The sequence below is a fragment of the Camponotus vicinus genome, unplaced genomic scaffold, assembly GCF_025532165.1.
Source record: "Camponotus vicinus isolate PSW18456_S1 unplaced genomic scaffold, iyCamVici1.0 SCAF_10, whole genome shotgun sequence".
NCBI classification, from domain to species: domain Eukaryota; kingdom Metazoa; phylum Arthropoda; class Insecta; order Hymenoptera; family Formicidae; genus Camponotus; species Camponotus vicinus.
In genome coordinates, this window is record NW_028141946.1 from 7350596 (window position 1) to 7378591 (window position 27996).

The 27996-nt window shown below is 34.9% G+C and overlaps 3 protein-coding genes across 12 annotated transcripts; 2 read left to right on the forward strand and 1 right to left on the reverse strand.

Annotated features, from left to right (window-relative positions):
* Nucleotides 1-51: 51 nt before the first annotated feature.
* Zpr1 (zinc finger protein Zpr1) lies at nt 52-2806 on the forward strand. The gene is made up of 3 exons (XM_083080354.1): nt 52-214; nt 315-987; nt 1293-2806. Exons 1-3 carry the CDS (start codon nt 86-88, stop codon nt 1826-1828), a joined length of 1338 nt encoding a protein of 445 aa, XP_082936480.1. The 5' UTR covers nt 52-85; the 3' UTR covers nt 1829-2806.
* Nucleotides 1105-3812, reverse strand: LOC145960705 (dynein axonemal light chain 1). 2 transcript variants are annotated; one of them, XM_083080356.1, is made up of 4 exons: nt 2830-3812; nt 2614-2762; nt 2142-2531; nt 1105-2053 (listed from the first exon to the last, which is right to left on the reverse strand). In XM_083080356.1, the coding sequence occupies exons 1-4, from the start codon at nt 2929-2931 to the stop codon at nt 2035-2037; spliced, it is 660 nt and encodes a 219-aa protein (XP_082936482.1). In that variant the 5' UTR covers nt 2932-3812; the 3' UTR covers nt 1105-2034. The 2 variants fall into 2 exon arrangements, with proteins under 2 accessions (XP_082936482.1, XP_082936481.1); XM_083080355.1 differs by having other exon boundaries at nt 1105-2531.
* LOC145960702 (serine/threonine-protein phosphatase 2A 56 kDa regulatory subunit gamma isoform) lies at nt 3297-27896 on the forward strand. 9 transcript variants are annotated; one of them, XM_083080347.1, is made up of 9 exons: nt 3297-3813; nt 4014-4076; nt 17656-17830; nt 22142-22344; nt 22683-23077; nt 23152-23485; nt 23551-23769; nt 26158-26382; nt 26451-27896. In XM_083080347.1, the coding sequence occupies exons 1-9, from the start codon at nt 3811-3813 to the stop codon at nt 26598-26600; spliced, it is 1767 nt and encodes a 588-aa protein (XP_082936473.1). In that variant the 5' UTR covers nt 3297-3810; the 3' UTR covers nt 26601-27896. The 9 variants fall into 9 exon arrangements, with proteins under 9 accessions (XP_082936473.1, XP_082936470.1, XP_082936472.1 ...); XM_083080344.1 differs by lacking the exons at nt 3297-3813; nt 4014-4076 and adding exons at nt 11623-11963; nt 13127-13583; XM_083080346.1 differs by lacking the exons at nt 3297-3813; nt 4014-4076 and adding exons at nt 11623-11963; nt 13250-13583.
* The last annotated feature ends 100 nt before the right edge of the window (nt 27897-27996 follow it).

Sequence of the window (27996 nt, forward strand, 5' to 3'; positions counted from 1 at the left end):
GACAATCGATAACTGATTTGATGACAGTCGATAATTATGTACGCGTGTGTGTGTGTGCGACGACCTTACGCGACATAACCTCAAAATGGCAGCCGAGGAAAGACAGACGACAAGTGAAAAAAAGGCTAAACCGATCTTTTGTGAACTCTCTGCTAACGATTTAGAACCGGAAATTACGAAGATCGAGAGCTTATGCGTGGAATGCGGGAAAAATGTAAGCGAACATCGTGTTTAGTTCATCTAATATAACCGAAAATGTATCCTTTATGATTATGATGCACGTCTCTTAAATGATTGTTTTGAATATTTATCAGGGGATTACCAGGCTACTGTTAACGAAAATTCCACATTATAAGGATGTTATACTCATGTCTTTCGAGTGCGAACACTGTGGTTATCAAAATAACGAGGTACAAAATGGTGGGAAGATAGCGGAGAAAGGTGTCAAAATAACATTGCAAGTTGCAACACAACAGGATCTGAATCGTATAATGGTTAAATCTGATTATACCAGCATTCATATTCCCCACTTGGACTTTGAGATTCCTGCGCAATCGCAAAAGGGAGAAATTACAACGATAGAAGGAATAATTAATAGGAGTATTAGAGCTTTGGAGCAGGATCAGTCGAGACGTCGAGAAGAATTCCCAGACACTGCAATTGAGATAGATCTATTTATCAGCAAATTACATGCACTGAAAGTACTTGACGAGCCATTCACTATAATCTTTCAAGATATTTCGGGAAATAGTTATGTGGAGAATCCAAAAGCACCAATCAAAGATACTCAATGTAATATAACATATTTTAAAAGAACAAAAGAACAGAATTGTATACTGGGAATTTACTTGGATAATGAAGATGCTTTGCTCAAGCCAATACAGGAGGGAGAATATACTCTGGAACAAATTGAAGGTGAAGTGTTGTCCTTTCCCACCAATTGCCCGGATTGCAACAGTCCCTGTGAAACAAATATGAAACTGACAAGTATCCTTTAATTATATATAAGTATATTTTTTTATTTATATTCTATATTTTTTACAAATATAACAAGAACATTAAGCCAGAGAACAATTTATATATAAAATCTTTTTTCAATTATACAATACTTATTTTAGCATATTGCACCATTACAAGAAATGTTGCTATTTCTAAAACAGATTGTATGTAACCTTTGATCTTTATAAATATGCACAGACACATTTGCATGTATTATTATTTTGAATGTTAATTTATTCGGAATGTTAAATTGTAGAAACACTATAATACTTTTTCCTTAATACAATGTTAAGATATACCACACTTCAAAGAGGTTGTTATAATGGCCACGCTTTGCGAGTCTTGTGGTCATAGAACTAATGAGGTGAAGAACGGTGGGGGAATCAAACCTCAAGGAGTTAGAATTGAAGTTACGATAACAGGCAAAGAGGACTTCACTCGCGATTTATTGAAATCCGAAACTTGCGACATGGAGATACCCGAATTGGAATTAGAAGTCGGTCCAGCTACTTTAGGTGGTCGATTCACAACTGTCGAAGGGATCATAACAGCGATAAAAGAACAGTTATCTTCATCTACGGCTTTCACCGGAGATAGCAGTGATTTGGACACTGGGAAGAGGATGAAGACATTCATCGCTCATTTAGAAGAGATTTTAGATGGTCAAAGAGAAGTGACTCTAGTTTTAAATGATCCGGCTGGAAATAGCTATGTACAAAGTCTCTCCGATGATGGACCTGATGATAGATTAAAGATTATAAAGTATGACAGAAGTTTCGAGCAAAATGAAGAACTTGGACTCAACGACATGAAAGTCGAAAACTATTAAACTTGTGTTAAATTAGAAGAACAAAGTATGATGAAAGTATATCTGAAAAATGGCCAGATAACAAAACTTTTCATCTTAAATCACCATTGCCATTGTAACAAAGATTTTATTGTCCAACTAACTTGCATCATGTAAATATAAATTTTATATTATTTCCATTGAAGCAAACCCATTCTAGCTAATGTTCTCTACTTTAATAGTTTAGTTTAATCTTCACCTGCATGGCTGGAAGAGAAAGAAAATTTACAATATATTTAAAAGTGACATCGCATGGCAGTGTAAAAAATAATACATCAAGAAACACGCGGCATACACAATTGGTATTGCATCGAGTTTTTTTAAGGTAGGCAATCGTTTTATAACTTGCGCGCGCCACGATTCCACGTCCATGTTCTCGCATATAGGGTTGTTGATGAACAACAAGTCTTGAAGATTAGGTATTTCTTGCAAACGATTGAATTCCGCCCAATCTTTCACCAGATTATTGCCCATGTACAAGACCTTGAGTGCTTTGAAAGCATTAACACCCTTGATCTTTTCAATCAAGTTGTAAGATATCCATAATTCCTCCAAGTGGTCCCCAATCGCCTCTAATCCTGAGAATGTTTTAATATTGTTTCTACTCAGGGATAAGATCCTCAAATATTTCAACGAATTAATGCCACTGATCCTTTCAATCATATTTGTTGACAAAGATAATTTTCTGCAAACGTTTTAAGGAAATTACTTAATTGATGCATTCTTTGGATAAAGTTACATGTTATTGTTATTAAAGGACAACAAACTCGACGTTAATTAACGCCGCCAAATTATTATCCATTCTCTCGATTGGAGGCCACTGGAAGGATAAAATTATCTCCTTTTGTTCGCTCGCGATTAATCCTGTCTTTTCCTCCCATCTTTGAATAGCTTCTTTGCATGTTGTCGCTTTGGCCTATGTAGTTTTATTTTCACAAAAAATATATAAGTAAAATCGTATTATTTTATTTAAGATTATTTACCATAATTATCAAGCAAAAGATGAAATTCCTTTCAGCAAAACTGAATAAATTGATTTTCAATTTAACGGAGCAAATTAATGAACGCAGTTTCCTTGTAGACATCAATGAATATATCGGCGAATACGCTAATTTTTGAAGTTGAAGACTGAATAGAATAACCGACGAAATTTCAGATCCTATCTTCAAACCGCGCGCGACATTTCAAAATTCGCCGCGAATAAATCTAGGCTAGTGACTTCGCGCGAACTCCATGAAGTATGCATCTCTTCAAGACGCCTCGTGGACTCTCGTGAATTGGATCGCGAATCGCCGCTCGACTCCGAGTTCGCGTCAGCCAATGACCTTCGCGAACGCGGGCGACTCGTCGAGACGCGCGATTGGCCAAGGCAGTGCCGTTGATCAATGCGTTCCCGATACCGCCGGTGAAATGTCAAATCGTTCGAAGAAGGACAAGGTACGTCTACCACTGTAATCGGTCGTCGTCGAAACATAAACACTTTATTATGCGCGTGAAACGCTCGGTCTACCCGGCGATGATGACGCGGAGAGGAAGATAGGAAGAGAGAGAGAAGGAGAGAACGGTGTCTCCGCTGCGGGCGCGCGCGCGAGAGAGAGAGAGAAAGAGCGAGACGCAGAGTCGGAAGAGAGAGAGAAAGGGAGAAAGAATCCGAGAGAGGGATCGGGGGAACAACCCCGACGGGCGAACGGACCTCGTCAGCCACCCGAGGATGTAGCGTGACTCCGGTTTCTTGACCCGATCTCGATTCCGCGCGCGAGGCCGCCCTCTGCTTCTCCGACAACGACTCGACTTCGGCTCGACTCGCCACCGACCGGGATTAATCGCGCCGCGCGATCCCTCCGTGCACGGATCGTCTCGTCTCGGCTCGGCTCGGACGCGTGAACGTCGCCGACGACAACGACGACGACGACGACGACGACGCGCGCTGCAGCTCACTCGGCCACGCGCCCGAAACGAGCGCAATGGTATGATTATTTTTCTCGCACGCGCGACGTTCCTTTCCTCCCTCGTTTCCTCCCGACGCGTTTCCTCTCTCTCTCTCTCTCTCTCTCTCTCTCCCCCGCTCTTTCCTAGCTCCTGTTAATCCGCTCGCGCGTTGATATCGCGGCGTCTCGCCCGCGACCTCGTGCACGACGACCGGAGACTCACTCCGCTTCTGTTCCAGGAAACGGCGAAGAGCGGCAAGGACAAGGCGAAGAACGGCAAGGACGTCGACGCCGTTGACGAGGTGAGGTTATATTTTCTCTCTCTACCACCGTTTCCTCTCCCCTCGTCTCCTTTCTCGCCGCCGTCCTCTTCTCTTGCCCGTGTAACACCGTAACTTCTGTCAACGTGGATCGGTATCCGCGAGCGGCTGCTTGGTGCTCATGAGACGTAACGCATTCTTTTGGCGAACGCGTTGCGCGAGAAACGTCATCGCGACGCGCATTCCTCGTTGACAGTTCGGGCCGCATGGCCGAGAAGATCCCGACATCTTGCATCTTTTTTCACTTGCCTTTTGTCTGCACCAACGTTACCAGTGCATGCATTAGTTCATATATGCGTATTTAGTTTTTCGAGTTTGCTTGGGTTTAATGGCTCTCTGGTGTGTCACAAGGGAGATTTGGTGAAGTTGAAGAAAGTTATTCTACGTTGGCACAAGTTACACAGCATAATATATTGGTCTCGATGAAAGATATCTAATGTATCAGTTTTTAACAAATAATAGCAGTTTATTCTTTGCAGCGATATGCTTTTATTGATCTCTCTATTTGTCTGTGATTTGTATTATAGCGATATGATTGTGCAAAAGAACATTTATGTAACTAATATCAAATAGCGTATTATTATATGTTATAGATGTAATTTTTCAAAGAAACAAATCTAGAGTGTAGTAAAAAAATATAGAATGCGATACAAAAACTATGAAATTAACTTTTTATATATATATATATGAATGTAAAATGTTTAGCTGAGATGAATATGAAGCATAATCATGAATATTATAAATAACTATGACTAAGAATATCTATAACATATAACTTTTACAATTGCATAATTTCTTCTAGAGAGAAACGAATATTTAATCGCAAGCAACACATACTTTATCTAATATTTTGCATCTCTCTAACTTGAAATGAAGTATTCCAGATACTATAATTGAATAATGATGGAAAAATATTCATTAAATTTAGCTATTATATCTTAGTTTATTACATTTATATCTTAAACATTATATCATTTGTCAGATTTATCAAATGCTTAATCACAATATTGTCAGAAACATGTGAAAAAATGATATTTATAAGAAAAATAATTGACATGAGAAACGAGTGACTTAATTTATCTAACTTGTTAATATATGTATATCTTACAGATCTTATCCACACATGATCTCTATTTTTTTAATATATATATATATATTAACAATATATAATAATTATTTAATATATATAATAACACACAATATTTCTTGTCACACTTTTTTTCTCGCGTTTGACCATGATTTTTTACACTTGAGCGATAAATATATTTTTGACAACGAGCTGAAAACGTGCCTGCGTTTATAATGAAGCACTTATTATAATTGATATCGTTCAATGAGCGATCTAACTGCTGATGTTATTCATCGAGTAGCCAGATAAAAATTGTTATCGCATCGGGGTTGAAACAGTTTCAAGTTAGATGGCGCATCTGTCAAAGGCTTGTAACGAACGCCGTATAATGTTACAAGAAGCACGGCCACCCATGTGTGTTAATATTAATTGGTGTCGATAAAAAAAAATGATGATCGCGAATTAATATTTCCATGTTAAAATTTGATATCATAATTATAGCAGGTTGACTTGGATCAATTAGATTCCTCATAATCATGTACGTCACCTGATGCGATTATTAAGTGATGCGATTATATGGAAATTTGTGCAGAATTCATATTAAAAGAGAGTTGCTCTATCTTTTTACGAAATTAAGAATGAATAATTACTTTGAATAACTTGCGAATTGCATTTTTATTAATGTTAAATTGATCGTCAATCGCATACTAATTTTACCTTTCGCATCTCATCGATACATAATCAATATCGCGTGTTTTGCACGTAACAGTAACGTGACGTTACGTAAATATTTATTAACGCGAGATTCGCTCTGCTTATTCCGTTGGTCTTCAGAAAGAAGAAAGTATTATACTTTCTACTTAAAAAAATTTCATTTATTAAATTTAATTTATATTTGGATTATATATTAACTTTTACTTAACATTTTATAGCGTTTCTCACGCTATTATTTTCAGTATCTCGTTGATGCAAAATAATTATTCGAAGGAAAAAAGAGCCGACGAAATAATTTCTATCAATCTCTCAAACGTAAAATCGTAGAATTATCCGTTTGCTCCTGACAATTTTTTTTCTCCCCCGTCGATGATTACAAAGGCATCAATGGCACTAAACGCGCATTGATTCGATGCCAACATGCGTTGTACATGACACACGTACACGTGATACGTGCGCATGGTTGCTACATATATATTTACGCTGCCATTTGACACCGTATCCGCCGCCACGTGATCGCGAGCCGTGTGTTAAACTTTAATTGGTCGCGCCAAGATGATGTGTACGAAAAAAAAGTGTACACACTCAGGTCCGTGCATACGATTTTGCATTAAGCGAAACGGATTTGACAACGACGCGGGAATTTCGCGCGCGTTTCGCACATTGATCTATCTGACGATAATCTGCGATGCACGTGACACGGCATATTTTTAAAATAAGTATCGTACACGAATTATGACAGCTCTCTCTCTCTCTCTCTCTCTTTGGCTTCAAGTCGCGACAGAAAATGCTAGTGGAAATTGCATTTGTACGTTCGCTCAGTGATGCAATTTGCGCCGCACGAACACTTTATAATATTATATCGATACGTGTACACGTGCAACTGTTATATCGTGACATTTTTACGCGCAATTTTAAGAGACAGACGACCCTGTCAATTTCTTCAGTCACTTCGTTTCTAGATTTAATTAAAATTAAGAACAATAATTGTAATAAATATAAGTATACTGACATATGAATAATAGAAATTATATATTTTTGACAGAAATTATTACGTAAATTATTACATAATTATTTCTCTGCGTTTTTAACCCATTCATTTAAAAATACTCTTTATTAATAGCAAAAATTATACATAACCACTTTTAACTTTTTGGATATATATATATATATATATGATAATCTCTTTATTATTTCGTATCGGGGACGATTCAATCAGAATTTGAAAGCAAGTACCCCTATTAACCTGGCACTCCCACCATGAAAAATCGAGTTCGAATATAGTGCATAATTAAGTGCTAATTTGTTGCTAAATTATTGCTATAAACGCGAATTTGTTGCTTCTACCGATTAGCAGGAAAATCATATTAAAGATGGGGGTGGTAGCTTAATGGCAAGTCTCTCTGCTCAAAGATACTGCAAATAGATTTTAAAAATATTAAATTTTTAAAAATATACCAATATGACATATCATACACATATAAGCGTAAAATCTCGATTTTTAAAAATAAGTAATTAACAATATTCTTCGAGCAACTAATTAGCAACAAATTCTAGTGTATTTGTTTTTTAATTTGCGACTCTCTATAAGTGTTTTTCGAAAGTGGGGGTGCTAGCTTGTCATTAAGCTACCATCCCCACCTTTAATATGATTTTCCTGCTAATCGGTAGAAGCAACAAATTCGCGCTTATAGCAACAAATTAGCACTTAATTATGCACTATATTCGAACTCGATTTTTCATGGTGGAGGTGCCAAGTTAATAGGGGTAAAGCAAGTGACTTTTCTTGTCGCTTGATTGTATTTATTTTTGGTAGAAATAAACTTCTGCGACGTGTGTGTGCAATAAATACGCTTTCGTTAATGAGATCATACGTAAAAACCTCATCGGTTGCCCTACCCACTCGCTAAAACTAACCACAGTGTGGAGAACAGCGTCTTTTCTATTTTGAGCGGCGTGCAAATAGAAAGCAGGCTAATAATAGTCAATACCGATGGCGCATTCCAGGCTTCGTATCGCGGCCGTTTTTTCGACGACTTACCGGGAGGCCCCGTATAATGTGCGCGCAGTTAGCTTCCTCTTCATCAAAAATAGCAAGACTTTGAGCCAAGAGAGTTTAAAAGTATATAGAAAAATATGAGGAAGCACACAGACTATACGGAAATAGCTTGGAATTCTAGAATCATGTTGCAGTAAAAGGAAAGTAATACAGAGACGTGCTTCCTCTCTAGAATTTTGATCGAGAAATACACATGCTCGTTCTGAAAGAAATATAAAGTCTAACAATTAAATGATAATAAAATCATGAAGAGATTGATTAAACTTTATTAATCCCGAGGAAAGAAATATATGTTGGCTCTAAATATATAATTTGTATTATTTTATTAAATATTAAATAAACAAATGATATCAACAATTGATTGGTAAAAGAATAGAAAAATGTTTAGGTGCTTCGGATAAGCATATAAAAATTATTTTTATTACTTAATTTTTAGTCGAATAAAAGCCAACCAAAGGAGGGGATTGAAGAGTTTAAATGACCTTTTCGATATGACCTAAAAATTAAATAAAAACTCCCGCGAATATTGTTATAAAATATTTAATAATGAAGATTGAACAAGAGCTCATCTCTTCGAAATCGATACGTACATTTTTAAGGATTCGAGGATGATCCAAGAGTCATTTTTGACAGCATATTTTCATCTCGGAATTTCGTGAAAATAGGCCAAGATCAAAATAAATATAAATCGACCAGACTGACCAAAAGTTATGGTTTCCGTGAAACCGCAATCGACTTTCGTTTCGCGATATAAGCGGTCACTTCCCACACAATTGTTCGTTCGGTTGACGTGTAATGATGGGGTGCGAGTACATTTGTCACGTCGCCGTAACGCGATGACAAATTGCAGATAGGCTATTGCGCGATGTCAAAGAATCGCGATAATCGATTAGCTGTGTGAAAATTGTCGGTGTCCAGGAAAATGATAGAGCGATATACAAATATTTCGTCGTATGATTGAGATATTGAGAATTTCTACTCGTATATGTACAATAATGGCGTGATACCCAGATGTGTCAGAAACAGCTGATGTGCTAGAAGCACATTAATGGATGTATCATTTGTAATATCATGATGCGTTGCATTGAAAGGAAATTACAGTAAATAATATTGTCGAGTAATACGCGCTAATTGTCACTAATATATCGACCTTGTCGACAATATTCCTCAATTTATTTATTAATGTTTTTCTTAGATCGTGAATTGAGATTTTAATGTTTTTGTTTGCATGCAATTTTGAATTACATCTGATTTAAATGAAATCGATGACCACTCCTTTTCTTATACATTGCGTCAAATTATGAAACGCGTCAAAACAAATTAATTGATAATAAGTAGAAAAAATAACAGTCATTACACGCATTTTATGTGATAACTCCTCTGAGATAGATCATCCGTTGTCTACGTACATATTACGTACAAGAAAACAATTTACATAACGTACAAATGTTACATATAACTATTGTTGTTTTCGTATGGATATTTATTTCTATTTAAATATAATAACCGATTGTTGCAATTTTGACGTATGACACTTCGTTTCGCACGTGCAAATTGAATATTTAACTTGACAATATTATTGTTTAATGCTCGTATTACTTTTTCAAATGTAACGTTTTTTTTATTCTTTTACACTTATGACATATCATTAAATCTAAATCTAAAATAGAAATCCAAAATAGAAAAGTGCTTAAAAAAAAACATCAATAAATTGAATATTTAACTTGACAATATTATTGTTTAATGCTCGTATTACTTTTTCAAATGTAACGTTCTTTATTCCTTTACACTTATGACATATCATTAAATCTAAATCTAAAATAGAAATCCAAAATAGAAAAGTGCTTAAAAAAAAACATCAGTAAATTTCTTGTTTTACAGGAGATAAAAAGTTGTACATAGAATTCTATCGCGAATTGGATAAATGGATGTTTAAGATGTGTTTAATTATTGTGTTTTCTCATTGACAGAATGCATAATGGGCACGCGTCGTGTTTGTTACCTGCTAATAACCACATGCAGCTACGACAAACTCGCGCTTCCTGTACGCGCTTCTCGTGTATGCGACGCGTGCATATGTTACACCTCCCACAGGTATTCAGAAATAGTAACCGGGCATTGTCGTTTCGTCACGCGGCGCTTAAACCCGCTTCATCATCATTGTTAGGGAATAACGAATGACAGGAAAGCGAGCCCGCGACGTGTACAAAAGACCTCGCCGCGTTCGTAATTGTTCTGTCGACGTGTATTTCTGTTAACGCCGTATGTAACGATATATTGCATCGGATATGGATGCGTGTCAGAGGTTTATTGGCAATTATTTGCCGCGACGAATACTCTCGTACAAATTTCGAGTCCACTTGTCCCCATTCATCGAAAACAACTCCGTGCATTCTATTTTTAAATATTTCGGCAGTACAAATTCAATTTTGTAACGTGAAACTCGAGATATGATGTAAAAAATAAAATTTTGCCATCTGTTGGTCTTAAAATTTTATTTTTCGCAATGTTAACTGTTATCGTAATTTGTTAAATATTATCGTAATTTGATTTTATAATAGTGCATTATTGAAGATAAGAAATATTAAAGAAATTTAGTAAGTGAGACGTATCGTATGTAAAGAAAATATTGGACACAATTTGTTTTCTTCAGATTATATGTATGTCAGAAAATACAAAGCAGACTTAACAAGTATTGTCATTCATATAAACTTACAGAGTATAACGTATACGTATCAATAAATTAGAATCACTTATCATTATTATCACATTCTAATCCTAAAAACTTTTTCACTACCAACTAACACATGATAATGTACTCGATATGTAAATACATTACGTAACATCAAATCTCGAATAATTTTTATCTTACTTAAACATTTATTTATTATAAACATTTCATCTAGATTGCATTGATTGCTAAATTTATTTACAAAAGTAATTTTTTTATGCGACTTATTGGATTTTTTAAAATAACACAATTTTATACGCGAGCTATTTTATAATTTATTCAATTATAAATTTTCAAACAGCACTCCATTGCAACAAACTCTCATTCTTTTTAACTTCTATATATAATTTAAAATTATAATATAATCATTTCTTGATTTCAAAAGAATAGAGCGCTGCAAGATTTCCACATTTTCGTTATTACTACATTTTAAAAGAAAGCTAAGACAATAACATATGCTAAGGCAATACTCATTTTTCTTTCTCTCTCTCTCAAGAATATAAATAATAATTCTTTTTATAACAAAAATGAAAAGATAGAGCCTCTGCGACTTATTCTCATCTTTTTTTCCCTATCTCGTTTTTAACTCTGTACACCTTTCCTCCCCAGAGAGCGAGCGCATCTTTCTCGCAATCGCAAGAAAGAGCAGTCGAAACCTCCTCCGTTTCTTCTCACCTCGATTATGACCGAGACACCATAGATACGAATGTATGTACACATCCTAATCTGAGCTCGAGATGAAACGTAATTCCTCGTAATTGGCGCGAGGGTTAAGGTCGTACGTGGCGGCCTTGAACGATCGGCGTCGATCGGACGGCGGCGTGCCGCGAGAGCCGATCACGCTCGCCAAAAGCCACGATGTGTGTATACGAAAGTGTCGCAAGCGGCTGGCTGCGATTCTCGGTCACGAGTGCACGCTCGCCGCTCGCCTCTGACAGTGCGCTCCCGTCGTCGCCGCTGTCGCCGTCGCCGTCGCCATCGCCATCGCCGTCGCCGTCGCCGTCGCCTTCGCCGTCGCCGCCTCCGCGAAGCGTATCTTGGGCGTCGCGACGTCGGCGACGCTCGCGTTCGCTCTCTCTCTCTCTCTTTCTCTCTCGCTCACCTCGACTGTCGTCTATCGTCTGTAAATATCGCTCTCTCTCTCTTTCTCGTTCTTTTTCCATCTCTCTCTCTCTCTCTTCCTCAAATCGCTGGCGTCGCGACGGACGAGTTTCCGACCCGGAGAAACTCTCTCGCGCGCGCGAGAGAAAACAGTGCCATCGAGGATTTCTCGTATGAAAACCGGACGACGGGAAGGTAACGTTTCTCTCCTTTACGGCGCGCCGCGAGCAGCGTAATCCCAAGTGCAGCCCGTCTTTTGTGCGCGTCGCGATTAGATCAGTTCGCGAGAATATTCCGCGCTGGACAGGCGGCGTGGGGAATATTTATATCTCCTCTCGCGCGCACGGGGATGCCGCGAATTCCCTTGAGACCGGAGGAAACGCGCCTGCTTTAGCGTCGTTCTCGCGAATCGCGATCTTTTTCCGTTCGATAATGGTTCGAATTAATCCGTTTTTTGTATGAGCGTAAGATAAACAAGACTCGAGACAAGTTTACGTTCATTTGAAACGTACGTATTTTTATTTATTATTGAAGAAGTTATTATTATTCGTCGTAAGATGAAGTAAATTATGCCGAGAGAAAGTAAACTAACGAACCGTTATTATGGAGTTAATTGATATAAAATTAATATGAAAAATAATTATATTATTAGTACGATCACAAAAAATTATCTTAGAATTTATTCAATAATCGATGTATAAGAGAAAATTGAATTGAAAAATATTTTTAGCTTGAAAAATAAAATTTAAAGAATATTTTTATTAATTTAAAAAATATAATATCGAAAAGATGGGGCGATACGTTATCGGTATTAAGAAAAAAAAATTCCGCGTGAATTACGTCGTGTCAGGCGTCTTCTAAAGATCGGTATTCGAAAATATTGGGTTACAAAACATTACGTGATCACCACCGACAGAAGGATAATATTTACTCTCTCATCACTCTCGATTGTCGACTAAAATATTCGCGAGTGCAAAATGCCGGAGCAAAGACTGCGGCGGCTTTTTCTAATCTTGGATAAGAGGAGTCTATTTCTCTCTTTCCTCCCTTCCCCCCTTCTCTCTCTCTCTCGCCCAGACATTTTGTTTCATGGACTTATTTTTATACATACGTCCGCCTTTTCGCGCATAAATTATTTGCAAGAGAACTGTCATCGTAAATAGATCCAGTGTAACATCCGCCGTTATAATCGCTGACACAGTTTACCACTTCAATGATTGTACTCGGAATTTTTTTTTCTTTTCAAAAAAGAACTTGTCTTATAAATATTTTAAACTGAATGGAGATTCTAATGTAGCTCGAGAATCGACTGTGTACAGTCTAATAATGCAAGTCGCATCTTCCTCGATTTTTTTCAGAAATAAAATCTTTACGTTGGACTTCATATCGATATCAACCGTGAGAGAATCGATTTAATATATTTAAAAAAAAAGAGAAAAGCCGACACAGCGTTTTCCTCGAATTTCGCGAAATATTCCTAGGCATGCATTCGGGGATGCACTCTCAGGTGCCGGCGAGAAGAAAGCGGATATTCCCGGTGGATCGTGAAATGGTGAATCGGCTGTTCGACAGCTGTGTGTGATTGAAATTCTTCTCGTCACGTGAGAAGGGAGGACCTCGTGAATGCGAGAATCATGTTGCGTCCTGACGCCGCAAGACCGTTTTTCCTGGGGCGGGTTACTGCTGTGCTGTGCCGATAGTGAATTATTCCTTCCCTGGACGGATCATTGTTCCGGATATATATCGCGCACTGGAATGCAGAGTAAGATGCAAACCTTCAGCAGTCTCGCCTTCGGGAACGTGTTCAGGAAAAAGGCAGGTTTCCCTTGGAGTCTATTCCGAACGATGCGTATTTGCTCGTTGAATATTCGACAAATTTTTAATTCGTTGACATTTATGATGAATTTATTATCGAGTAAAAATGTAGAGTAAAAACTCAAAAAATGTTGAGTTCTTTTATATATTTTTTCTTTGAATATTTTATTACATTATCTCATATTACTATTCCAACTATATCTTTTTTGCATAGATTAGTTTGGATTTTTATCTATAATGCTTGTGTTTTGAAAAAAAAATATTTTCTTTATTAACGAAATAAAATATTAACTTCGCTATAATTATTTTCTGCATTTATAATATAATCACTCGCACCAATTAATAAGCATCTTTTAATTCACACTATAATATTCAGAGAAATATTTGTCGAATAGATGCAATGTTTGTCATAGAAAGGACTCGATTTTTTATTCATTCACGCTATATATCATAATTACGTATATTGCCTGGAATATTGTTATTAGGCATTATTGAATAAAGTCAAAGTGTTATCATTAATTTTTTTCGGCGAGATAATTTTTTTATTCGTTGTACGATTTAACGTGCGATGAGATTGAAAAGCAATATCTTTTTCAATATTTATATATCAGCGTATACTTCAAACGTGACTGATACGATAATTAAAGATATATAACAATTTTTTAGCATAACACGTCAGTGTTTAATTGTGCGGGATTAAGTATTTATAGATAAGTATGTACAATCGATATCGAGAATGCGCATTACTTCTATAGCGACGTCAAGAAGAGCATTACGTAAATAACATTAACATAAAAGTACGAAATATCTCGTATCATAATACACTTCAAGTATCAGAGATTATTGCGTTCCAATCGATGAGTCTATCAGAGCAAAGATCGACGACTTCTTTTAACTTGTTTTAACCCTTGTCTTTAAATAGGTCGACATATTAAATTAAAAAAGTTAATTTGAACTTTGGATCTGTACATAATTCAGTTTATAATCAAGTATTAATCATATTACGTATGAAGATAGTTCTTTTCTTATCATTTTTCTATCACTTTTTTTAATTTTAATGATTATTAGCATTACCATTGTATATTTCTATTTTTAAATTTATTATTAATTTTTATTGTCTTATTTTTATATATTATTTGAAAATATCAATAATATTGAGAAAAGAATATATTATACAACTTATATTTTCAATAACAAATAGAAATTACACACACATAGCTTCGTATTTCAATTTTATTACAATTATAATTTCATGAGAATATCACGATGTATTGCTTACGATGTATTTATTTCATTTAAAAAAATGATATATCTAAAAGAAGTAAGTCTGCTGATACAGCTCGACAAGACAAGAAATCGAAATCGACATATTAATACTAATCAACTGTCTTGTTAAAATCGAAAACGATAGCAGCTTTACATAAAACAGAGCCTCCCATATAATCACTCTATTTTATCGCAATTGGCATCGCATTCATTCGAAATAATGAATGGCTTCTGATGAAAATGAGAAGCGCCATTAGAAAGATAAAAGATGCGAAATGCATGTCCCCCGGTTCCCTCGAGCGAGGGAATTCTTGTTACAATAGAATCTGCAATAGCTTGTAATCTTTGACCGTGAACTTTAATACCGATCAATCTTTTCTCGTGTAAAAGCATTCATTTTAAATCATTATTTGTTTGTATGTGAAATCAATCAATCGGCGAGATTTAATTTACCTCAAAGCACAATACGCTGCAAAGAATGACAGTTTATTAACACGTTATATTGCCCAAGGTAAATACGGTGAAATTATTATATTCTTGATTCAAATCAATAAATATATATATCCCGGTTATTTTTTTATTACTGGAATAAACTGAAAATTATCCTTAATAAATTAGAATTTTTTAAGAAAAATTGTTTAAGAGGATCATATATTCACATACATATAACGTTGAATATTTTTATATTTTGAATTATATATCATTTTTAATAAATTCTAATTTTTTTAATCATAATTTAATTATTTATATTATACCATTTTTGAAAACAATGTTTTTATGGACAATTAGTTTCTTTTAATGTTTCTTGGATAATAAGCTTTTCAACGTTTCGAAAGATAATGCATTGTCCGATAGAAGTTTATTACATCACTTCGTCACGAAACAACTTGTGCATATTGCTCATTTACGGTTTTACATCTTTTAAGTTCTCTCTCTTTCTCTCTCTGACAATTATTACAGCAGTAGATACCAGATTTGACTGGGAGATGATGCATTGTATTGCCTTCTTTGTTCGTCAAGCATACGTGTTCGCACATGCGTGTTCTTTTGAAGATATAACAGCAAACAAATTCACTCCAATGAGTGGCGGTGTAAACTCTGTAATAGTTCATTAGACCGTGATTTGCATCTATTTTTATTCGCTATCTACGGACACACGTTGCGCTTTAGTAACACCTCTTTATTATGCATTTAATTTGCCCATGTTACCTGCCATAATACTACGCAGATGCCTTATTGATTACGCAATGTTTTATCGTGTATTCGCACAACGTCGAATATTTCGAGAGCAAGCTTCAAGCTATTTAATTCTTTGAGAAAAAAAAGAAACATATTTCACTGAAATTAATAATAAATTAATTTTCTTAATAATTCTCTAATTTTTGAAATTATATAAGTTCGTGAATAAATTACACAGCTTTGTTAAAATTCACATTACGAAATACCGATCCTTAGTACTGATACAGCCGGCGTGTCAGTAATACCGTGAAAAAAATCGGTGATTGTTAATTAGATATTCGATGTTACGCGCGAAAACTTCGAAAGCGGAACGATCGGGAAAGTGAGCGAAGAAAGCTCGTGTAACTAGTAACTACCTCGGTCGGTTTGTAATAAAGCCGCCATGCAAGAAGAAGGGTATCTGATTGGATTCATTATGGGATGCCAACGGGGTTCATTTGTTCGGTCGACTTAGCCGCAATCCAGGGTAAAGCAAGGCATTTGTGTTCGCGACTTTCCTCGCTCATTCGAATAACCCACTTTGTAACTCTGATCAAAGACGATTAAAAGGAACGCTGTTTGTTCACGTGTTTTTTCTCTTTCGTAAAGTTCACGGCCGCATCTGTTAACGAGTAAAATAATCGGTGATCGTATAAACATGTAATATATATATGTTCTGTATATATAATAAAATTTTATTTCAGAGCTTTTTCCAAGAGAAATTTAATTAAATTTTGTATTCTCTCATTTCACTCTTGTCAGCACTCGATAATGAATATGTCAGCAAAACAAAGCATTAAATAGAAATATTTAAATATTTAATATTTCCATTTTAAAAATTATAATATTATTGTGTACTTCGGGAAATTTTACTCGCGAAAAGTTCATCAATTAATTACAATTAATAAATTGTTTGTGCTTCGATATTTTTTTCCTAATAAAGAAAAATTAATTTAATAAACATTGGGTCCAAACAGTTCCATCGCGTTGAATATGAATTTATGTAGGCACCTTGCAGTTCCAGTTCTGTTATAATATAATATTAATATTAATATATAATATAATATAATATTAATATAATATAATGTTATAATATAAAAAGATCACGTATACGTGCAGCTTTTTTTACGCATCATACCGTATGGATTATCAGTACATGGAGGTCGACGTCGCTTCCTCGCGTTCCATTTATGTAACGTTAATCTGATCGGTGTGCTATCGCTCGCGATCGATCGTTCACCTGCGGTCGACTCGAATTAATAAGAAGACGAGTTACCGCAGATTAAATCCGCTAATCATCGGCGGTCTGTTCAGATTTAACTTACATTAAACCTGCTTGATTTAGCTTACAATGAATTACTCGCGCCTTAATTAAACATCTACTGATATTTATGGGGAATATTGCAGATCTACAAACTTCCAATCAAAAGTACAAATAGTTTGAAAAAGATTAATAAAAAAGACCTTTCATTAATCAAAATAATAGGTTTTTTTACATCAAATTAATTATCGTAACATATCTGTTTATTTTATTATTATCTATTTGCAAATTTTTTATCTATTTCTAATATTTTTTTATCTTCCACAGGCAAACAAGATGACCGGGGGACCTCCGGTGGGCAATGCACCGCCTCCACCTACGCTCATCAATAAAATCAAGTATCAACCCGGTGGACCTGTAATTAAAAAGGATAAACGGCAAAGCAGCTCAAGGTTCAATATATCGAAAAATCGGGAATTGCAAAAATTGCCGCTGTTGTCCGGTAAGTTCACCATTCACCGTGAAATAGTTCACGAAATATGCGCATTAACTCTAAGCTTGGCAGTGTATCCTACCTGAGATATAGGTCTCTATTGTTTATATTTGCAATTTCTTGTTTACATCTGAAGCTTGTTTTTAAATGAAGATAATATAAATCATATTTACGCGTGGATATTTTTGTGCGTCTCGTAAATTCTACATTTTAAAAAAATGTTTTAATATTATTTTCCTTAGTTTAGATAGAATGGTAAAATGCTTTACATAATTTTATTGCAAATTTATATAAAACATTATTTTAAATAATATGCAGAAATAAAGCATACACGCTCGTTTTGTAATATGAAAAATAAGATTTACCTCATTTGAAAATGCTTCCGTTTATTTCCGTTAGATAAAGCGACTAATTAACATTGGAGTTCAATGTTTTTTACATTTGTGTTATCGGTATTCTATATTGTAATAAAAATGAAAAAACAAAGTTTGCACGTCATACAACGAACATATCTCTTTACGCATGACGTATGATACTTATGCAATTGTAAATAACTTTGAATATTAAATCAACCTAATCGACGATATGAAGAAATCGTTATACAAGAAACTCTACACATAATTATACCACTAGACAATTAATCTCAGAGCAAAGAGCAAAGCGAGCAAATTAACAGAGACATATAAATGATGATCAAACAAATAACCGAGAGATGAATAAGGGGCGAAAACGAGAGGAGAGATGAAGAGAACAGAACGACAATTCGGTCCTCCTGTCCTTTCCCAATATAATGCCGGTCAATCGAGGTTGTGCGAGAATGCTTCCTACGTCAGAGTATATCGATTGCGTGCCGCGGGGGTCGCGCAGGCGCTCGGATTCTGGTTCCCCGTTTTCTCAACGTAAACAGTCGCGTCGCCCCCGCCAGCCATTTTAGCATCCCTTGTTGATCTCTTCTCCTCCAACCGCGCCGAGACCGGCGCTCGCACCCTCGCGAGAGCTCCACCTGGCTCCACGGCTCTACCTGCATAGAGGACTCGACGAGGAGGAGCGGGACAGGGGGAGAGGGAGGGGGGGGGGTATATCAACCCCGTGACCGATCGAGAGATGACCCGCGAGATCCTGGCGAGGACCGGCGAGTTCATTGACCGCCGGTGCCACTTAGGCGAATCTCCCTGCCGTCGCCCTCTCTCGTCCACCCCCTCGATCATCCCCTCCCCCCACCTCCCGTATCTCACGAACGCGGTCACCGGGTTCCGGGGAGCCGCGAGAATGCGCCGCCTAGTGCTAGCCGGTGTTTCATAGGGGTGGCCTCGCAGCGCGAACACCCCGAAGAGAGAAGGCTCGCCTTTCTCTGGTCGATCGATTGGCGCGGACGAAGCAACAGATTGTTGCGAACGTTAAACAACGACGGGAATTAGCGGCGAACGGACGCCGGGTGCTGTCGGTGGGGTTGTTATTACGAATCCGTGGGAAAATCTGATTAAGGGCGGACGCGATCGACTTTTGAAGCTCGAGAAGGCTTCGAAGACGCTGATTTGGAAAAGATGGATTAATCCAGGCGGATGGAATTTATGGAAAATATTAAAAATATTTGGAAATGATTGAACAATTGCATTAAAAAATAATAATAGAGAGAAAGTGAAGAAAATTCTAAGATATTAATAGTTTTCTCTAGTGATTTAAAAAGTTGGTGAATCTTGTGAAATTAAAGGAATTTTCCGGTCAATTGTTCCGGATTCCGGTCAAAAGTTGGTGAATTTTATCATTTAGACAATTTCCAGTCAAAGCAAGTGAATTTTGTTATTTAAAAGATTTACAAGTTGGTGAGTTTTGTGATTTGAAAAAATAATTTTGTGAACAAGCTTGGTGAAAAATAATATAACGACTTTTATAAAAAAATAATAATATATTTAAATTGAATATTCAATACTCTCATATATTACGCGAAATAATGTGTATAATTATAAAATATAAAACTAAAGATTCGTGGATTTTGTAATTTTGGGAAATTTTACGGGAAACAGTATGGAAAGTTTGATAAAATCATCATTAAATTAACGAGAAAAAAATTCATGTTTATAAATTATTGAGAATTTGATCTTTCTGAATAAGATACTTATAATAGCCATGGACTCCTAATATATATTATTAGAATACAAATAATTATAAAATAAATCAAGTTCATTTTTTACCAGAAAATAATATTTTGCCAAACCTTACGTGTTTATATTGCATATTACTTTGTACAGTTATAAAATTTTTGTGCACAATAATTTAATGTTATATTTACTGGCATAAAATTATCAATCTTTGTGCGGAAATATTCTTGCAACGTATGTAACAAGCGCGCGATTCAGATTAATTTACTTGAAATACAATTACATTTCTGCATGGTTTGGCAAAACAAAACCACGCGCGAGCAATGCGAAAAATAACATAAGAGAAACTAGTAAAAGTGATTCGTTAAAGGTCGACAATTGTCGTGGCCTAATAAAATATCGTCGAGTAAGTGGATAATGAAAAATATAAACACTCTCCGGAAATTGGTTTCCGTCCGAGTCGAAGAAAAGATCGAGGGCAAATTTAACAGAGTGTATTACATTTTCTTATAAAAAAAGAGTAACATATATATTTACAAGAGCTCAATATATAATAACAAAAATTGTTTTAGTCTTAGAAATTGAAGAGTAAAATCACGAAGGGAACATTATTATTGATCGCGACTTTGACATATCAGAAGACCAATCCTGGCAAATGTATTTGTGTGTATGTGTATGTGAATATAAAGTGTTGCAAATTGTTATGAAAAGGTATAGAAACGGATCTTTGTGCTGCTCAGCTCGACGTATTCGAAGAGATTCGCCAATGAATAAGGTGCGAGTGTAAAATCGTAACGCGATCTTGACTATATACATAGTGTATCGCGCGATGGTTCATGTCGGTGGAATTAGCCCATCTCTGGGCGGTGCTCTGCCCAAAAGTCCCAGTTTTCATCAGGGTCTTGCCTTGGCGACGGTGTTACCTCAGGACTCGAACAAGGGTTACCCGGTTACCTTCGCGCTGCACTATCAACCTTTGCAACCTCTTCTAATCGGTAAAGATCTCTCTCCTCGTCGTTTGGATCAGTTTTGCAAATTACTTTTATTTAAATCGAATTGCATGTAAAATTTTTTAATAATTACAAAATTTTTTTATTTCAAATTTGCATTTTAATTTTCAAACTTTTTATTCCAAAATTAATACGGTATTTAAATACACTGTCGATTTGCTAATGTAATGAGGAATTATATTTCAATAAATAATACTTACAATTTTCTTTATTTTTTTTATAAAATCCATTTTTAATTAGTACAAAAATTGTTTGAGAATGAGACACATCCGCGAAATGGTCGAACCGTAATAAATCCAGCAATCGATCTCGTTATTTCTATTATGGAAACCACCAGGAATAGTAGGCGATAAATAATGCCTCTCGGCAACAGTCACGATATTTTGAAGGTCGTTATCGATTCTCCTGCAAAACCTGCTTGATTAATCAACAAAACGAGATTATTTTTAAGATTTTAGATAAAAAATTTATCGCATTTATTATAATGTGCCATTAAAGCTTGCATAAATATCGACTGCATAAATATCGACTGCAAATATCGATAATAAAAACAACCTTATGATAACGTATCTTTTGCGTGAGGAATAAAACAGATTTATTAACATCTACAATAACTGTCTATATAGATCAAAGAAAAGCAAATAGAATATCGATCATCGCGTGCTTCACTTCTATCAATGGTAAATTATATCAGATATAATCATCCTACTATTATCAAAAATATTTTATTAAGCTAACTTTGCTTCCATTGGGGATCATAAAGTTGTTTCAAAACCAGGACTATTAATATTCTGCATATTTATATATATGCGACATTTTCACAATTTTACTTAACATCAAGATAAAATTGTCGATTTCTATCATATTTCGTCAATAAGAACTTTGTACTTCCGTCGATAATATCTTGACGCTGAAGTATGAAACATAAATTATCGGGATTTAAGTTTGTTCAAGAATCATTTCTCATTTATGTCAAGAAGGCAAATGGAAAAGCTATTTATTTCACCAGCAAAATATTCAAACGAGAAAAAGAAACAGGCGATGCAAAAAGAATATATTCGAATATGCTTACGTCGTATTGGCACATCGATATTCATATAGACTAATATGATTAATAACGACAAGGTGCGTGATACATCCATCGCGCTGTGTTTATCGTAAAAGCTGCCAAGTACGGCGTGACCTATTAATCACTGGTTATCTGATTTCAGAAACGCAACAGGGAAACGAACGAGAGGAACTTTTTATACAGAAGCTACGGCAATGCTGCGTCCTCTTCGACTTCGAGTCCGATCCCTTGTCAGATTTGAAATGGAAGGAGGTAAAGCGCACTGCCCTCCACGAGATGGTCGAGTATGTAACCAAAAACAAAAATGTTATTACCGAAGCGATATATCCCGAGGCGGTAAACATGGTAAGCAACATAATTAATATATTCCGCGTACAAGCATCTTCGCAAATTACACATGTATCTTTTGAAAATTGAAAATGTGCAAGAAACTATATAAATTACAAAAAATTTGATTTAAAAATGGAAATAAACTATATGTTATGAAGAATATAACATCACACAATATAATAATGTACAGTGAATGAGTATTTTATATATATAAAATATTTCTAATATTATGAAAAATATTTTTGACATTTATATAGTCTTACATTTTCAAAAAAGACGTGGAAACATAATTTAAATAAAATTAACTTTGAAAATAAAATTGAAAATTTTACTAAAACCATGAAAATCCTCAGTTTGCAGTGAACTTATTCCGGACGCTACCTCCATCATCAAATCCTAACGGCGCAGAATTTGATCCGGAAGAGGACGAGCCAACATTGGAGGCAGCTTGGCCGCACTTACAGCTTGTTTACGAATTTTTTTTGCGACTGCTAGAGTCACAGGACTTCCAGCCATCTATAGCGAGGCGCTATATAGATCAAAAATTTGTGCTACAGCTCTTGGAATTGTTCGATTCTGAGGATCCGAGAGAGAGGGATTTTCTCAAGACAACCCTCCATAGGATTTATGGAAAATTCCTGGGCCTCAGAGCATACATTAGGAAACAGATAAATAATGTTTTCTATCGATTTATATACGAGACGGAGCATCACAATGGCATTGCAGAGTTGCTTGAAATCTTAGGAAGGTAATGATAATCTTAATAAAAATATGATGCGCAAATATGTAAATTATATTCATTGTTCTGTATGTTTTTCGCAGTATTATAAACGGCTTTGCTCTACCGTTGAAGGAAGAGCACAAGGTGTTTTTGTTAAAAGTCCTATTACCCTTGCATAAGGCTAAGTCATTATCCGTGTATCATCCACAACTAGCGTATTGTGTCGTTCAATTTTTGGAAAAGGATCCGTCGTTAACGGAACCCGTAATTAGAAATCTGCTAAAGTTCTGGCCAAAAACACATTCCCCTAAAGAAGTTATGTTCTTGAACGAGCTTGAGGAGATCTTAGACGTCATCGAACCAGCTGAATTCCAAAAAGTCATGGATCCGTTGTTTAGACAATTAGCCAAGTGTGTGTCGTCACCGCATTTTCAGGTAAGCGTACAATTTTGTTATCCTGTTTTGTACAACGTTCCATGTGCTTTGCTCGTTTTTTTCAGGTGGCAGAAAGGGCTCTCTATTATTGGAATAACGAATACATAATGTCCTTGATATCGGACAATTACTCCGTCATCTTACCGATAATGTATCCAGCTTTTTATAGAAACTCTCGTAACCACTGGAACAAGACAATTCACGGTTTAATTTACAACGCTCTGAAACTTTTTATGGAGATGAATCAAAAAGTATTCGATGAATGTACAACACAATATTATCAGGTATGTTTGATGGCTTATTTTTTCAATACATATACATATATACAGCGTGTCCCACCTGGAAGTGGCCACCCCCTTTTATCTTTTAAAATAAAAGAGATAGATCATAACAAATATATATAAAATTAAATGGCTTGAACTGAACTTTATTGTGAGTATAGTGATTGATTACAAAATTTATCTGTATTGAAGAACGGAGAGCATAATTGCGTAATTTTTTTATAATAATGTAGATATTTTGATATAATAAAAGTTGTAACGCTGTTTGAAACGAATATAACGATGTATGATTTAATGTAAATATTTTACATATTATACGAGATTTTCTGGCTTGAAATATCGCGGGCGACGTCCACCATTTCATTTTCGGCCCTGCGATATAGCCAACTTCTGACTCGTGCATTAGAGGTTGACGTATGTCATGTTGTCATTTAATCATGATACTCAGTGTACGAAAAATATAAATAGAAAGCTTATGATTCAATATAATATAATATCTAATACATATAAATATAATATAATATAATAATAAGTCTAATATAACATAATATAAATAATACTCGCCGAAAAATGTCTGGATCTTCTTTTAATTTTTGTAGTTAAGTTTATGTACAAAATATTCTGCGATTTTCGAAATCTCTTAAAATTAATTGCTGATAATCCTCAAAATGATACGGTATAGTTGCAAGCTTTTTAATACTCTATGCATTGAAGATTTTGATATTCTTATTTTAAAAGATAAACTGTATGTACAGAATAATAGAAATTTAATTAAAGTTTTAATCTTAGTTTGTCGGGCTTTTTGTCTCACACTCAAATTAGGATTTTTTTTGAAATGGGGAAATCTAACGAAGGACTTAACAAGTTCCATTAAATCATTATTAAAAGAATGTTTTTGTTTATTTAAAATGTTTATATCCATTTTATGTTTTCAAATGTTTTTTCATTTTATAACCCTTTTATATTACAATGGATGCGAATAATAAATTTAATAGAATGCGAAGAATTTTGATACGTGCTAATTTTAATCGTACAGCTGCGGTACGAATGTACCGAGAAACATATCCTGATGATATACCAACACCATCAAGACAATCATTTCGGAGGTAACAAATAACTTTATAAAAAATAAAAATTCAAAAATTTAACTAAACATTGCACATTTATAAGATTATACATATTTCACATTATTAATTCGATATTTTACATGTAGATTGGCTGAAAGATTAGAACACGAGAGTAATGCTGCAAGACGTCAACATTATGCAGAACATCCTCGTAATAATGATTTAATTGAACTTGTTAGGTTGCTTATTCAAGAAAATCCTCATCTAAGGATATAAAATATCCATATCTAAAATATTATATTATGTCCAAAATAAATAAATATGTATACGCGTTTATTAATCTTAATAATTTAATTAAAATATTAATAATAAAAATTATGTTAAAGTCACACAATTTTTAAAAATTATTTGTTTCAAGATTTATCAAAATTTTATGTTTAGTAAAAAGTATTTCACAAAAAAAAGCTATACTTTGTTATTTATAAAGTTTACGTTTGTGTGATTTATGCCAATGTGTCATATAATTTATTAAATGTCCCATAATTATATTGATTCATAAGCTTTCTATTTATATTTTTCGTACACTGAGTATCATGATTAAATGACAACATGACATACGTCAACCTCTAATGCACGAGTCAGAAGTTGGCTATATCGCAGGGCCGAAAATGAAATGGTGGACGTCGCCCGCGATATTTCAAGCCAGAAAATCTCGTATAATATGTAAAATATTTACATTAAATCATACATCGTTATATTCGTTTCAAACAGCGCTACACCTTTTATTATATCAAAATATCTACATTATTATAAAAAAATTATGCATATCTCTCCGTTCTTCAATACAGATAAATTTTGTAATCAATCACTATACTCACAATAAAGTTCAGTTCAAGCCATTTAATTTTATATATATTTGTTATGATCTATCTCTTTTATTTTAAAAGATAAAAGGGGATGGCCACTTCTAGGTGGGACACGCTGTGTCTGTGTGTGTGTGTGTGTGTCTATATATATATATATATATATATATATATATATATATATATATATATATATATATATATAGACACACACACACACACAATATGTATGTATGTATGTATTGAAAAAATATAAATCGCAGAAACAGATATTTAGTATCAAATAAAAATTATATATATATAGAATGAAAAGTGACGATTTAGTGTATTGAACATTAAATGTGAATTTAATTATGATCTCAGAAATATACATATATATAATTTTACATTGACTTGATTTTATAAAAAGATTAAATAATAGACTAGAATAAACTATTTTTCTTGTTTTGAACATTTGATAGGAGCGTCAAAGGGAGCGAAAGCTCATGAAAGATCGAGATGAAGCATGGATGCGCGTGGAAACGCTCGCTATGAGGCATCCAAACTATAATACGGCAAATAAAAGCACAACGAATAATACATTATATATGTCACCACAGCACATAGATAGCTCACCGCCCGATGAAGACGGTGATACGGATCAAACTCCGCTTACTTTGGAGAAAATCGAAGCTAAAGCTAATGAGGTATGAATTTATATTTGTGTAAGGCTAAGAATTTCGGTATTTTTTCTAATGAACATTTCGCTATACAGGCGAAGAAAATGACAAACGTAAACAAAGTAAAGCCGCTTTTACGAAGGAAGAGCGATTTACCGCAGGATTCGTATACAATGCGGGCATTGTCCGATCATAAACGCGCCGATGAATACCTTGTCACGCCACCAGATCCGAATAATTGCTAGTCTCTACCACAAACCCTTCCCATGTATCCTTTGTTTTGCTGTAGTAACATCGGAAGTTAGTTTTTTTTTCTAGGGGAAAACGGCGATATAAGAACGCAAACAATTTAGCAACAAGAATCCCATTGTGCGAAATCTATAACCGTATTATTATTTTAGCATGTATCTCATTGTATTTGTTTATTTTAATAGAGAAAAAGAAAACCCTACTTTTTCCTGCTGCGTATCATGCGATTCAAAGAGACAGTATATAGATATCATAGAAGCTTACAGAAGAAACTTTCATTTTTCGTAGAAATGCGTTGTATTTATTTCTTCATTATTAGAAAAAGAAAATTACAGCTGCGAGTGGAACTGTAATCACATTGCTATATAAGATATGCATACGATAAACGAAAAGGGCTCTAAATACACTACTCGTAGAATCTCCATCACACTGGAGACACCTTGGGATGCTACTTTCTTGCTACGTCTCAACAATAAAATAATACACGGATAAGGTATGTAAAACGAGATGATTACGGATACTGCGGTTGTAACGGATTTGGTATATTCTACAAGAGATTTTATATACTGATGAGAGAGATTGTGTGTGCGGGAATGTGATCGCGAAGATATAAACGTATGCTCGATGTTGTAACCCATACTATGCGCGCTATGCGAGCTTGTTGTGTTAACAATCTTGCAAATAATGTTTCCATTTATGTGCAAATGATATATACATATATAAATATACGTACTTGCTTTAACACTACAGGCTCGTTGTAGTTAAAGGAGAAACGAATAAATGAAACGAAGGGAAAAGGATATACGCTGGTGCGCGTAATCTTAGGATGTATATGATAGTGCTATTTTAAAAATAATAGATTGCTACGAGAATATCTGAATACTTCTGAGTGTACTACTTTTATATCTGTTGTGCCTAGATGCCTGTGGAATGCATTCACGAAAAAAAATATGCCTCCGCGCGTGGGGCCTATATACTGCAAACAGCAAAAATAAGCGAGGTTACATGTCGCTTTGCCAAATATAATCGATATTACAGAATTTCAGTAATGCTTGCATAACATGTTGCGTTGTTAACTCATTGACCTTGGGATTAATTAAAAAAAGATTATACTGTTGCGGCCACAAGAGATGAAAGGGAGGAAAATAAAAGAAGAAGAGAAATATTAAGATACATTTAGTCCTTGCGCTGCTGGCAAGTTGTTACGTTAATAATTGTCGAGGATACCTTGTTGAACATAGATACGATAAGCACTTATATTAAATATTAGAAATTAAAGCTATGAAGAGAGAGATAGATTTAAACATTATTTACTTATTAATTATTCCTACTCACAAGAGGATGGCCATTTCAGCTAATTGATCATTAATTAGTGATATAAATATCATTATA